The sequence below is a fragment of the Populus nigra genome, chromosome 6, assembly GCF_951802175.1.
Source record: "Populus nigra chromosome 6, ddPopNigr1.1, whole genome shotgun sequence".
In the NCBI taxonomy this organism is placed as follows: Eukaryota; Viridiplantae; Streptophyta; class Magnoliopsida; order Malpighiales; family Salicaceae; genus Populus; species Populus nigra.
This window is the reverse complement of record NC_084857.1, coordinates 5,716,869-5,731,780: the sequence shown is the minus strand read 5'-3', so window position 1 is coordinate 5,731,780 and position 14,912 is coordinate 5,716,869. Positions and strand designations below refer to the sequence as shown.

The window sequence follows — 14,912 nt, the reverse complement described above, 5'->3', positions numbered from 1 at the left end:
TTGCACTTATAATTACTTGAAAATAATAATTTGAATTAACATATAAACTTATCGAAAAAATATGTTTGTTCTTAGAAATACTTTGATGGAGTGATTAATACAGTTACAAAACTAAATATATAGATTTTTAACAGGAAAAATTACTTGAAGTCTTATGTAATTTGGAGTATATTTGGCAGTGTAGTAGCGGTTGTTTTTCGAATAACTTTTCATGTCGAAATGCATATCAATAATATTTTTTTATATTTTTTAAAATTATTTTTAATATCAGCACATCAAAACAATTCAAAACATACAAACCATATTAAATTTTAACAAAAAAAATTTAAAATTTTTAAAAATATAATTTACACCGCATTCCCAAAATCATTTATTTACTTTATTTTCGTTGTTTGAAAAACTAGATTTCACATCATAGACTTGATATCTTTACAGCACTTTACATACTTATAGCTTGACGACGAGAAAAGTCAACAAAATATTCAAGATTATTTACAAATTTATCATTGTATTATATTTATTGAATTATAAAAGGCCATTACAATAATAATATTATAACTTCGGCATCAAATTTGGTTCGTTGATCCATTCAGATGCTCTGGACGCATATTTCAAACTCAAACACTCAGCATAAAAGTCCACAGGAAGAATTTATAGAAAAATCTCAGACTCCAACCCAGTTTTAACAATATGACAATAATCTTGCCCCCTGAAATTCAACTCATCTAAACCAGCGCATCCAAATCTTCCGGTAAATCCATAAATCACAAATCCACATAAAATTCTCCTCTCAACATGACCCACATTGCGAAAAAGCATGATCAGGACTTACAGATTTAAATAAATAAAAAAACCTTCAAATGTTTTCTTATCTCGAACCTTTGGAAAAGCTTAACCCATGACTTCTTCTAGTGTATTTATTTTTCACACAGTTTTTGTGGTTATGATTTTTAAAAAATAAGTTTTTAAAAATTATAATTGAAGTTTATGTACAATAAAAAATATGTATAAAATGTTTGGCTGTGGTTACTTTTTAAAAGTGCTTTTTATTTGGAAATGCATCAAAATAATTTTTTTAAAAAAATTATTTCTGATATCAACGCATCAAAATGATCTAAAAATACACAAAAAAAAATTAATTTATAGAAAAAAATTTCAAAATTTAGAAAAAGTGTTTTTGAAACGCAAAAACAAACAGAGTTTTACGAAACTCAATTAAAAAAATATAAAAAATTATATTTCAAACTTTTTTTGATAGGTCCCTCAGTATAAAATACAGTTTGGTACAATACATCTAACTGTGTTTTCTACACTGCAAGCACAAAAACTACAACTAAATAAACAGATCCTAAAAGATGAATATGACTATCAAGCGTCGATGTTATAGCACAAAAATAATACCAGGCCAAATAATTAAAAACAACTCATGTCCCAACACCTTTGCAATCAAATATTGCATGTTTTGATTTTGATCAAAGCAAATTAAGTCTAGATTTTGTTTTTTTTTTTAAGAGAGGTAAAGTGTTTGGAGAGAGAGATCTTTTTATTAATATGGGTGTTTGGATTAATTTTTGTATATTTTAATTAATTTTATAAATTTTAATACTAATAATCATGTAAATCTATAATAACTCTAAGAAAAACTTAAACTCATGGTTACTATAAAACAAATTTAAATCCTGATAAGTTAAGCGCCCACTAATGCTTGAGAGAAATTTTGATTTGCCGTGTGTGTGTTTTTTTATAATATATCTGCTAGTTTGGTCATTTTCATTTTAAAATGTAATTTTTTAAATGATAATGTAAAATAAAAAAAGTTTGATATAATTTTTATTGTCCGTATCTGATCCTGCAACTAACAATTATAGGAGACCGAGGCCCACGCGCCAGGACGCTGGCGCAGATAAATAAGCGTTGAGCAAACTTTGGGGTAAAGAAATCGTGAAGCCATAAATTGATCAACAGTGACAAGACAAAATTTTTTTGACAAGACAACACTCGAAATCGAAACCCTCAGTTTCGTTTTTATTTGATAAGAATCTCACGGAGAGCAGTCAACTTGTTGCAATGTAATTGGCAAGCTTTTATTTCTGGGTTTAGGAGTCGTAACAAGAATGATTAACTCCTTTTTTCTTTAACAACATAGCACATGGGGAGGGACAGAGAAAGAAGGATGGGGACAGCTTGGGAGATCTTGGTGCTGGGTTTAGATATCACAAGATACTTAGAGATATGATTAAGCACACGACGGGTTAAAGCAGGAATAAAAGCACTATGATTTTCCAACAAATTAATAAAGATGGGACAGTTCTTTAATCTTTCATGCATGGCCTCGCTCATGGTATCCTGTTTCACAACAAAAGCACTATATTATATGCCTGCCAGGGAAAGAAGAAACCATTTGCGGATAAAACTGCCCATTTAAAATGCCTAGTCAATTTTAATATTTTTCTTTAAAATCTGCAGATCTTGAAGATATATCCCGTACAGTTATCTACGCTGGGAAAGAAAAGGAAAAGCACTGCCTAAAAGCTGAAGCGGAGTTATCATGCCTGAGATCATCGTACTTTTTATCTGACTTCCCATCTGCATGTAAACTTTGACGAAGAACCAATTTAATGACTGGCCAGTTTCACTTTGAAGACAGCGTCAAAAGGCAAGAAAAAAAAGAAGGGAGACACCAATATGGAAATTAAGTTTGAAGTTGTTTACCGATAGTTAGTTTTACACCACATCATATAAATTAAGCAAGAAAAAACCAGGGATGGGGATGCGTTCAGCGAGTCAGAAAGAGCAATGATGTTTCCCATTTGACTTGTGGTTGCTGAAGGTATCAAAATCCTGAGGATAGAACGCTAGGATCCTTAGCAACAGGGTAAATGTGACGAAACATAAAAGCAAAAAAATCTAACGTGGAATCAACATGGGATATGTAGCGGTGGGTAAAGTTTCCCAGAAGATAAGCGGTCCAGATCAAAGCTGTGAGGCTGCAGACAAAACATAAAAGCAAATGAGAGAGAATGAATTTGGACATTTTCAAACGACAAGTTGGTTATTGGCAGTTATAGTTCAGTGGTTGTAATATGGCGGTCGGTAACCCTTGGAAAAAAAAAAAGTGTGGCAGCCAGGGTCAACCTCTCCTTCTGGATTGATTATTTTAATTTCCGATTATAATTGTCATTTAAAATGAATATTTGGCCTCACAAATTAAAATTATTTTGTACACAAACAGCCGGGGAAGCCTAAAGTATCCCTACAATGGAAAGGAGTTCCTAATCGATAGATTAAACATTGTTACTTTGCCTTTTTTACTGGCGAATCAATATTAATTACCTTGCCTTTTTTTCCTTAGCCTGATGGTTAAGGAGTTTTCTATTTTTTTTTTTAATAAAAAAACCTTAGTTTAGATTTTAGACTTAACACCCATAATGTATCAGGCTAATATGAAAAATGTTTTTTTTAAAAAAAAAATTATTCAAAAAAATATCTAGTCTTAATTAACATGCAGATTAATTCAAAAATTGATCGTTGAAAAGAACGCAACACGTTAAAACCATAAATTAATAGCAAGTGTTGAAATACAAACCTGATCATATCTTATTACACTAGCACTTGCTCAGATGGATAAAAAGTGTAAATATAAGTGGGCCAAAACAGTAACTCGATGCAAAGCCGAAAGGTGTAAATGTAAACATCATATCTTGTCATGTCTTCAGGTGAAAACAATTCTGAGCTGTTCTTTGAAAGAAAAGGAAAAACCATCCTAAAATTTAAGCAGCACGGCTAATTTCCTCCCTTCTTTGGACTTCGAGTTCCGTTTTATCTCTTAGTCGTGTCCCTTTCTCCTGGGCTTTATTGACCTTTCACCCCCAAACCCAAAAGAAGCTATCATCCAACAAAAAAAAATGATAAAAAAATCAAAAAGATAAAATATTCTGGTAGCAGAAGCCAAATTGAATTTTGTATATAGAGAAAAAGAAAGAGCCAAAAGGATAGCATGTGCAGCTGCTATGCCGTTAATCCAAACCCTTGTATCGTTTTCAGCAGGCAAATTGAGAAAGCCTCCTTCTACTTTAAAATTGTTGTGACCACGAATATCCTTTTCACATATTGTAGAACTAGAACAGATAACAGATAACAAGAAGTTATTTCAAAGGTTTTGGTAGTGCCGTTTTCTTAATTTGACCACATTTCAAGCATAGCAGCCTACATAGAAGAGTCGCCCCCCACCTTCCCGTGATCGATTTTTCTCTTCTCTTGATACGTGCATGGTTTAACCTCTAGGTGCTGGCCTGGCACGAGCTTCACTTGAAATCTGGGCTGGTTTCAAAGGTTTTGGTAGTGCCGTTTTCTTAATTTGACCACATTTCAAGCATAGCAGCCTACATAGAAGAGTCGCCCCCCACCTTCCCGTGATCGATTTTTCTCTTCTCTTGATACGTGCATGGTTTAACCTCTAGGTGCTGGCCTGGCACGAGCTTCACTTGAAATCTGGGCTGGTCAGCCCATACCTATTCAGAGCTGATCTCTTTTAACTTTGACGCGCGGGAATGAATGCTAGTAGTGACCAAGACCCCCCCCCCTCCCTGTCCACCAGGGCTCGAATACAGAATATCAATTTGGATTTCGTTCTTTTTACCACTCGAGTTCACTAATAATACACTTTGATAGTGATATTATCAATCGATAATTAATACCAGTCTGTTAATTACTTGGAAGATGTTTTGCATGTAATTACAAAGCCTTTCCCCATAGTAGTAATTCCGGTTCCAATGTGAAATCTCCTTTTAAAACACTCTGGTATTTTCCCTTTTAGTAAAAAGGTGGGAGAGGACGGTGGAAGGAAATGGACGAGCCAAGAAAACTTCAAAAGTATTATTTTTAACCACGAGGGCCATCTTGATAAAAAAAAAAATTTCAGAATCCATAACGGTGTAAAAATTGCCTTGAACATTTCATTTTAGGGTTAGATACTGTCTGTTTCAAATTTAGTAGGAGGATAAGTTTTTCTCATAGAAATAATTAAACTTCTTGGTACGTAAGCATCAAGAACATCCACTAACATCCATTTATATTGTTATTTGCAGGACGTCATTTCGTCAGCGTCGATGTAGATACAGTGCTGTAATTGTTAATTACATTTTAATTAACGAGTCAGATTATAATTAGACAAGCTAATGCCGAGAATCGCGGTCCTCTGATTTCGTCAATCAGTATCAGAATCCAAGCTTGCAGCGCCTGTTGATTAACTTACAAGCAACAAGACACAGAGCAAACAGTTAATCCAGCTCAGTGGCCCTCCCATGCTGAGATGGCTGGCATCAAATTAAACTCACAGCTGTTGCAGAGTTTTTGTACCATCCGCGTGTGAGCTTTGCCACCGAAATCTCTGGTTAGTTCATGATATCTCCATTGACGGGAAGGAAACTCTCAACAGCACGTACAGAGTTCTCCTGGTTCTAAAATACCATTGACGTGCTGCTACCAGGCTCTAAAGTACCTTCTATCCGATTCATACTTGGTAAAGTTCTCCTGGTTCTTCTCTAACCAGCTTGTGCTTGTTCAGTTGTATTTGAACTATCCTTAACACCTGGGACCCACACCACGCTAAAGTAGAAGCTAGCTTCCATTTCACAGCTGTGAATTGATTAATGAATTTGTTCTGAATAAAGAGAAGAAAAAAAAGGACCCGTACGTGCTAGTCAAAACAGGAATTTAATTCGTTCACCAAAATAGATTTAGTATTAAATAAATAAATTGGCTCCGCTGGCCAGGTCCTAATAAACGGCTACGAGCAGAACCACGGTACAGAATGCTATGCGTGCATGTGCTAGAGACAGGGACCGCATCCGGGTAGATACAAACCAAAGGATCAAAATGGAAGTTTATAATTAGCTTAAACTGATCGATATTAATTACATACACATGCTTGATGGGGGCCTTAATTAAGCAGAAATAAACATTACCAAAAATATAAAACGCGTGTATGGAGTATTTTGATCTTTTCATGTAGGTTAAGTGGTCATTAAAAAATTAAACATAAATATTATTGTCTTTTACCTCTAATATCAACAAAATTTAAACCCATGCTGAGAAGGGTTTTTTTTACTTTAAGTAAATTTTAAAATAAATAAAATATTTCTATATTTTTATATAAGACAAAATAAATTCTATGCATTGAGGGTTTTTTAATAATTTAACATTTATTGTCTATGAAGTAAAAGGATTAATAGCCGGTGGTTTAACGATAGCATCAGCTCACTCCTAATTAAAATTAAGGTGCAGGGAAATTGGTAAATCTGAAGAAAGTATGGTTGCTAGAAAAACAAAAGGAGAGGGGATAAAGGGTATTTGCGACAAATGGGAGTTGTTTGCACGTGGCCACGTAAGTTTATTGATCGTCAACCGCCTATACCCCCACTTGGATTTTAGGGAATTTCCTACCGAGAGGGTGTTTTATAGTGTGATTACATGTATTTTGATACAAAAAATTATTTAAAAAATATATGATTACATGTATTTTTTAAATAATTTTTTGTATCAAAATACATGCTAATAATATTTTTATATTTTTTAAAAATTATTTTTGATATCAGTATATCAAAACGATTTAAAATATACGAATTATATTAAATTTTAACAAAAAAAAAATTTTAAAATTTTGAAAATGCAGTCATAGCCGCGTTCCCAAACGGGACCTAAAGAAAGCAACAAAACCACAGGGTTTTAAGCCACAAAACAGTTTTTTTTTTTCTTTTTTCAAAGCTCACATGTGCTCTTGTTTTTCCACAATTACAAAGCTGCTATTTATTCATGCCCTAGCGGTTTATGGTCCCCCCTGCTGCTTTCTTCAAGGGTGTGTTTACGTGACTAGTGGGTGGGTTTTTGGCGCTGCCGTTGAGAAGTGTTTTTCAAAGATTCTGATTTTAAATTATTTATATATATCTTTAAATTATTTTATTTGTTAATATTAAAAATAAACTTTAAAATCCCAGGCACCGTTGACGGTGGTGGCCAAAATAGTTCCCCCAACCTCTATAAATTCCACCTCATCCCCTCCCAACTTTCTTCACTCAACAGCTTCACATTTCTCTTGCCTTGCACTCTCCTTTTCTCTCCTCCCAAGTCTCAATCTTCCTGTAAGAGTTCTGTCTATCTTCTCTCACATTTGCTCTTCTATATGCTGTTTCTTTTGTTAAATGAACCAACAAAAAAATGCGAGCTCGGTGTGTTTTTAAGAGAAAAACTAAAATGGTTCACCCCTCTGTGCAGGAAAATGGCTCTAGCTGGGATTTTCTTGGTGGGTTTCCTTGCAATGGTTTCATCTGTTTATGGTTATGGTGGTGGAGGCTGGATTAATGCTCATGCAACATTCTACGGAGGTGGTGATGCTTCTGGCACAATGGGTATGGCCGTTTTGCAGAAAAGAAGAACCTTTTTAAGAAATTAAACTCTTTTAGCTAGGCGCACCCGTTTGACTAATTTGCATACAAATATGTAATTTCAGGTGGGGCTTGCGGTTATGGGAACTTGTACAGCCAGGGGTATGGTACTAATACTGCAGCTTTGAGCACAGCTCTGTTCAACAGCGGGTTAAGCTGTGGATCTTGCTATGAGATCAGGTGCGTGAATGACCCCAAATGGTGCCTGCCTGGCTCCATTGTGATCACCGCCACCAATTTCTGCCCTCCGAACAATGCCCTGCCTAACAATGCAGGGGGCTGGTGTAATCCTCCTCAACACCATTTTGATCTCTCCCAGCCTGTCTTCCAACACATTGCCCAATTTAGAGCAGGAATTGTGCCTGTGTCTTACAGAAGGTATGTCTCCTTGTCTTCTTGAGCGTTCAATTCAGACCTTTTGAAGGAATTTTTTGGCTAAGATGCGGTGTTTAATGAATTTAGTCTCACTTTTCCCTTAATTAAGCTGCCAGTGAGGGTTATCTAGGTCTTTAACCAGTCTTTTCATGTACTTTATATTTTTATTCCCAGTTCAAATTGATTATAAAACACTAAAAGTTATTAATTTGAAACTTTAAAAAAAGAGTAGGAAAAATATGTTCCATCAGCTGCACTCCTAAACTTGCAGGCTACTACTTTCACAACTCTAGTTTTACCGCAGTCAACCTTTCCCTCTCAATATGTCAAAACTAGGCATTCTTGATCTAGTTTTTTATAGAGTAATAACTGAGGTGTAAATGCCGAAAGGGAATACTTTTTTGCAAAAACAAAAAATAAGGTTTATCATTTTTACCACGAACTGTAAAAAAATAAAAACTTCAATTTCCTCTTACAAGTTTGCCCTTCCCTGCTGCCTGTAATTTTTCCTTTCTTGGACATGTTAACGAATTGTCCTTTTGCCCTGTCCTTAGCTAAAGCCCTCTCATTTCTGGCTCTGGTGTCAGTGTTAGTAATTGTCTTGGCGGTGGTTCTTTGTAGGGTACCCTGCAGGAGGAGAGGAGGCATAAGGTTCACAATCAATGGCCACTCTTACTTCAATCTAGTCCTGATCACTAACGTTGGTGGTGCTGGTGATGTACATTCTGTGTCCATCAAAGGGTCCAGGACTGGTTGGCAACCAATGTCAAGGAACTGGGGGCAAAATTGGCAGAGCAACAACTATCTCAATGGGCAAAGTCTTTCCTTTAAGGTCACCACCAGTGATGGTCGAACTGTGGTCTCCTACAATGCGGCTCCTTCTAGCTGGTCCTTTGGGCAGACCTTCTCCGGCGCCCAGTTTCGTTAGGGACCATACTTGCCTCGGTGGCCACCGTCCTCTCACCATACTAAAGTTTGCAGCATGTTAGGTCTATATTCAATAGTTAGCTACAGAAGTAGTATTAGTATGATTTTAGTAATACTAATATATACTCGTGTCTCGGTTGGAGGTCAGATCAGTCTTCGGCCTCCTGGTTCAAGATGAGAAGGGCTTATTTTAAATGGCACGCTTCTCATTTTGAGCTAATTGAGATGCTCTAGGGTGTTCTATTCAGGGGACTCTTTATCGGTCTCCGGGGTTTTGCCATCTTTTCTTCTGTTGTTAAAGGGGCGGAAGATCATGGCAGAGGTGGTCTTTACCACCCGCCGCTTGTTTTTTTTTTTTTGCTTCCACGTCCTTGCTGGGTCTTGGGGGCTTTTTTTTTTTTTCTATATATCTATATATAATATTGTAATCAGCTTCCGCTGAACTATGTCCTTGGTTCTGAAGTCTGAATTGTTTGAGACTAAGGTGTAAATTTCCGATTGCTACTAGTTACGATGAAAGTAGTAGCTGAGTGCTATCTATTCTATTTTATTTTGCTGTCCCACATTTTCTCTTCAGCCTTGTTTCCATTTTCATTTGTACAAATATGGTCCGGTGCACGGAGTCCTCGTTTGAGAAACGTGGAAAGTTGTGACTAGATTAAGTGGCAGCTAGTTGGGCCACTCGAAGGCCTGCAATGGGTTATTCGTGAGTTCGAAAGTAGTCCATTTATGGCTTTTGGTAACTGATCGATCCGAGCCGAATCCTGTATAGCCCAACTTCGCTTGAGGGCTTCCCTTGCTTATGCACCCATCCTGTTCTTTGTCTGCTTTTTAATACTTCCATGGAAAACTATTTTTACTTGTCCTGTTCTGTTATTTGTCTGTTATTTAATTAAAAAACCATTTTTTATATTCTGTCTTTTTCAGTAAAAGAACTTGAAAAACGCGCTAATTTCTGCTGAGAATATGTAAAGGAATTCTCTCCTCAAAATTACAGCTGTTTTTCGTTAAAAATAAATATATGATTTATTATAATTGTCTTAATACTTTTGTATTTGTAATAATCTAATTATATAATATTAATTTTTTTATTCAATTTAAAAAATATAATGAAAAATATCAAATTATTAACTAAACAGAAGGAGATTTTTATATTATATTTACAATAGAAGTTAGATTTATAACACCAACTAAATATTAAAATTTTTTAAAAATATTTTGCAGTGTTTGATTTTTTTTTTTGATAAAAAGTGAAAAAATATGAAAAACTTTTTATAATTGTGTTTTGCAAACTAGTACAATTTTTAAAAAAAAAACAATTACATTCGAGGATGGAGTTCCAATTTCCTTTTTCTAACTCTTTTTTCTTCTTCGAAATAGTAGATTATTATTTATTTTCTGAACAAATTTTAGTTGTTTCTTTCTTTCTCGTGCCTTTTAGCCAAGCTCATCGGTTTTCACCCACCCGAACGTCAACTTTCCTATCTTAATTGAAGACAAATCATCCAAGAGACTCTTCCTTCCCTGGTTAGAGTTTTGAACTTTGATGGCTATGGAAAGAGCGTGCTTAGGCCAGCCATACAAAGCTTGATAATCTTTCTTGTTTAGAAATCAATTTTTATATTTCAAAAATCATGTTTATTTAAAATTTAATTATTAAAATAAAATCAGAGAAATATTTATTTTAAAAGGTATTTTAAAAATTAAATTTATTTGTTCAAAAACTCAACACACATCATTCAATAAATACAGTTATTCGATTTTCTTGTATTTTGAAAATAAAAATTAACTTAAGATTAAAATTGTATTTTTGTGGTTGGCTAGCTAGTCTATTGAGTCCCGGAAGTTAAATGTGTAAGATCAGCTGTAGTAATGATGGTTAACTCGAGGCTTGACATTTAGATGCTCTGGTTAATGGGCACCACAAATGTTGAAAGTTCCCATCCGATATTAAATAATCGAAATGCAATGATCTTCGTGTATGTGGCAGACTTAACCATTCAAATTTAATTTCAACAAACACTAGTGTGATACGACTCTGGGGCAATGTAGATTTCTTTTTTTTTAAAAAAAGAAAAAAAACAGAGGAAATATTTCGGTTGTCACCGATCTTTCAAAAACACTAGGTGGAGGTTAAGATTACAAGATTTGATTTGTCTTCTCTTCTCGCACTTGATTTCGTTTTTGTTTGCATATACTAGATAGATGGTGACTCGCATTTAATTGTAGATGAGAATCTTTCAAGTTTTACCCCACCAGGCCCGTGTACTCTGCATTGTATATTTCTAATTTCCACTTGTTTAATTCATCCTCATTTCTCGTGTTAGAAATGAATGTCCGAATTCACTCCGCAGCAGCCTTTTACCTTTGATTTTCCTTCTTTCTTTCTCTTGAATGAATCCACCTGTATTTGCCATTTGCATGTTGTTTGACAGTGCCTGGTGTCTGGACTCGAGTAAAATGGAGTGAAGACATTTCATATCAATGTCTCCGCTGCTTGTCCCTTGTCCTCAAATCTCTTTCTGGGAGGATTTCCTCAAGATTCACCATGTTCAGTCACATGAATACTGTCAGAGAACATGACAAACAAAAATCAGACATGTTTGTTGTTACATTAGATAAATATATTTTTATTCTTTCCTTCCCCTACTCTTTTGGAGAGAAATATCCCGTGTGAATTAACCCCTTAGCTTGGAAGGTTTGGTACTGATAAAATGGATCGAGTTGGCGGTCCAAAAGAATCCTGAAGATGATAAATGAATGGTTGGTTATTGCATTCAGATCCTGAAAGGTAATCAGATTTTGTTAGTTCCAGCTACCGAACAAAACACATGAAAGAGTTTGGTATATTTCATTCACATTTGAACTCTGAAAGCAAACCGTGAGAAGAGAGTACCAACTACCAAGGATGGGAATATTTGAGACAAAATAATGGATGGAGCTGAGCACCACTGAAGTTTCCCCGAAAGTTCATGTTCGTTTATTTCTAGCAATTCTGTGAAATTAGCGATTGCTAGATTTTTGCCTCAGGAAAAAGAAGGTTCCTCTTTGTACGTGTTTTGTATTATGATAGTTTTTTATTTTTACAATTTAAAAAATAATTTTACAAAAAAGTTATCAAAATTTGGAGAAAGATATTTTTAGTAGAATACATATAAAATTACATGGAGGTCCTTGGAAAACGTACATGGATTAACAATGGCATCCGCAAACTTTCAAAAACTTCACGTTTTAGTCCCAAAAATCTGAAAACTCTTGTAATTGTCCCTTCAATTTAAAGCTTATTTCACAGGAAACACATGATTCGTGCTTCAAAAAAATTATATTATACTATTGCATTGCTCTTGTTTTCTTTTGTTCTTTTTATTTCTACTTGTCATGTTTTTTTTCACATTGGCCCCACGTTCTGTAATCGGTGCTCTGTCTCGAGTAGGCAACCTGTTTATACTGGAACCAAAACAAATCAATGGCAAGGTTTGTGTTCCTGGAGCAACCTTTTCGGATGGAGGTGGAGCGCCATCTTTTTCATGGGGAGCTTTACTTCTTTGAATGACTCGTTAGGAAATGCTTGAATCAGCAATATTGTAAATTCCAGATTTACCTTTCTCCTTTTCTTATTCGCATCAGCATGATATTCGAAAACAATACGTGTAAAACAGAGTAATCAAGTTCTTAGACGTCTATCTCTCCTTTTTCTATTTTGAATAACTTTTCATTCTCATCCAAACATTTGCTGCTGATTTGTTTGTTATTGTGGTCAGGGTTATACTTGCTTGGTTGAGAATTTAATATGTAGTTTAGGGGAGGGTTCATTAAAAAATTAAGGTCAAACCACAGGTTTTGTTGAAGCTACAAATTACTGCTTCTTGTTACTCTGCCCAGCATTCCAAAGAACAAACTCACTCGGTACTGTTAATAAAGTCATAGCTTGATAAAAATAATTCCACCTTCTTGCATTAATAGGTCACGATTTCAGATCAATCCCATGCTTATTCTCAAAGCATGTTACCATGCTTACGCAAACTTGATGTTTTGATTCAATGTTATTTTTTATATATACATATATATATTTCTTCATTCTTATTGTGTATTTATTTGTGTTTTTAGTTGATTATCAAAATTTAGTCTATGGTCCACAGGGGCCTTGATATTGTTTTGCTATATTTTATATATTTTTTATGTATTAATCATATACTTATGTAATTTAACATTATGAAATACATGTTGTTTTTAGTTATTTTATTATTAATAACATTTTCAACAAAGAATTTTAATTAAATATCTTTTAATTACCTTTTATTTAACTGTAGTTTTAATCGTAATTTTAATTAAATATATATTTTAATTCAACTAGTAATAATTAAAAATAATTTTTAAAAATTTAATTTTTAAAAAACTGTAAATACAAAAGTTGTCGTAATGACAACCGCACATAATAAATCCAGTGGAATCATTTTTCTTGATCACATCCGGTCAAATCCGGTCCCCTTTAAATAACCATTTCATTTTACTGTTTATTTATTTTTCAATTCAGTTAATTTTTTATATATAATTTAATTTTAAATTCGAACAAAATAAAAAAATTTCAAAATTTTTAAGATTAATTCACAATACTAGATTTAATAAAAAAAATACTAAGTAATTATTTCCTATCTTTAATTTATTTTTTTGTTATATTAAAAAAATATTGATTAGACACGCCAGACTTATAAACCAACTTTCTTTAATTGAATATTTTAAATTGTACAAGTTGAAAAAAAAAAATTATAGCTGTTTAGAAGTGTAGGTATGATTGTTTTTTTTATAAAAAATAATACTAATATACATAGAAAAAAATATTATTTTTTATTTTTAAAAAATTAAATTTTAATAAAAAAAATTAAATTTTTATGGAAAGTATTCCCAGTGTCATGGGCACCACTTGAGAGGAGTCAAGTTTTCTGACACATCACCACTTTTTCTTAGAAATGTACGGTGTGTCGCCATCCACGAAGGAACTACTTATGTGGTGACTAGACAATGCACAGGATAACCTTTTTCTTAATATACTTTATCTCCTTTCCATTTCTTTAGAAAATGACTAAATAGGCGTCGTGCTCAGTGCTGTGAACTAGATTAAATTTTTTCTAGTGAAAATAAAAAAATAATAAGCTTATTATAATCTACATTAATCTAGATTAAAAAAATATACTCTCAAAAGAAAAACCCTGAAAAAAACATTAAAAGACAAACTAGATAAAATTTTCAATAATGAAATTAAAAAAAAAATCTAAACTTGAAAAGTATTAAAAACAAAATACATAATAATTAAACAAACAGGAACCAAAAATTAATAGAGTAATTTTACTATACAAGTAATTTTCAAGAGATAAAAAAGCCCATGACTGAAAGACAGGCAACAAAATAATTAAACTAATTTATCCTTAATTCACCTTATAATATTCAATATATTCCTTTGAAAATATACAAGCTTTATGAATTTTAATGAGAAGGGCAGAAGTATCATTAGAGAATTCCAATTAACAATGTAATTTATCGTAAAACAATAATGGCTTTTTTTATTTTTTATTTTTAATCATGTTTGTTTTTAACATCTCCAGCAAAGCTTTACATGTTTGCAGCGACACACAAGTAATTTTTTTTTCCTTTATAATTTTATCCCAATCCACGTGACTCATCGTATATTCCGCTTTTGTAATATCAAAATAACACAACAATAAAAAAATATGCCAGACCCATTTTCTAAAGATAAATGGGCTAATTAGCAAACAAAATATAAATAAATTATAAATTAATATAGGATAAAAGAATTTTGACAAAATAATAATACCAATAAATTTTATTGTCGATCTAATTATGATATTTAATTAAATATTATTAATACTCAATCACACGATATATATATATATATATATATATATATATATATATATATATATATATATATATATATATATATATATATATATATATATATTAAATCAATCTTGAGAGATAATTGAATTCTGGTTAGGTCTTGAGTTTGTTTATCATTGATTATAAATTCAAATCCTTTTAAGATAATTAAAGATTTATATTATTATTAGTTTCAAAACTCTTAAAATATAAATATATATTAAATCCGTCCATCGCCCATGATGCATGAGCTGAGAAAATGCAATTACATAG

The 14,912-nt window shown here is 33.0% G+C and overlaps 1 protein-coding gene across 1 annotated transcript; it reads left to right on the top strand.

Annotated features, from left to right (window-relative positions):
* Nucleotides 1–6,980: 6,980 nt before the first annotated feature.
* LOC133697835 (expansin-A1) lies at nt 6,981–9,294 on the top strand. The gene is made up of 4 exons (XM_062120641.1): nt 6,981–7,139; nt 7,273–7,406; nt 7,508–7,820; nt 8,439–9,294. Exons 2-4 carry the CDS (start codon nt 7,277–7,279, stop codon nt 8,743–8,745), a joined length of 750 nt encoding a protein of 249 aa, XP_061976625.1. The 5' UTR covers nt 6,981–7,139; nt 7,273–7,276; the 3' UTR covers nt 8,746–9,294.
* The last annotated feature ends 5,618 nt before the right edge of the window (nt 9,295–14,912 follow it).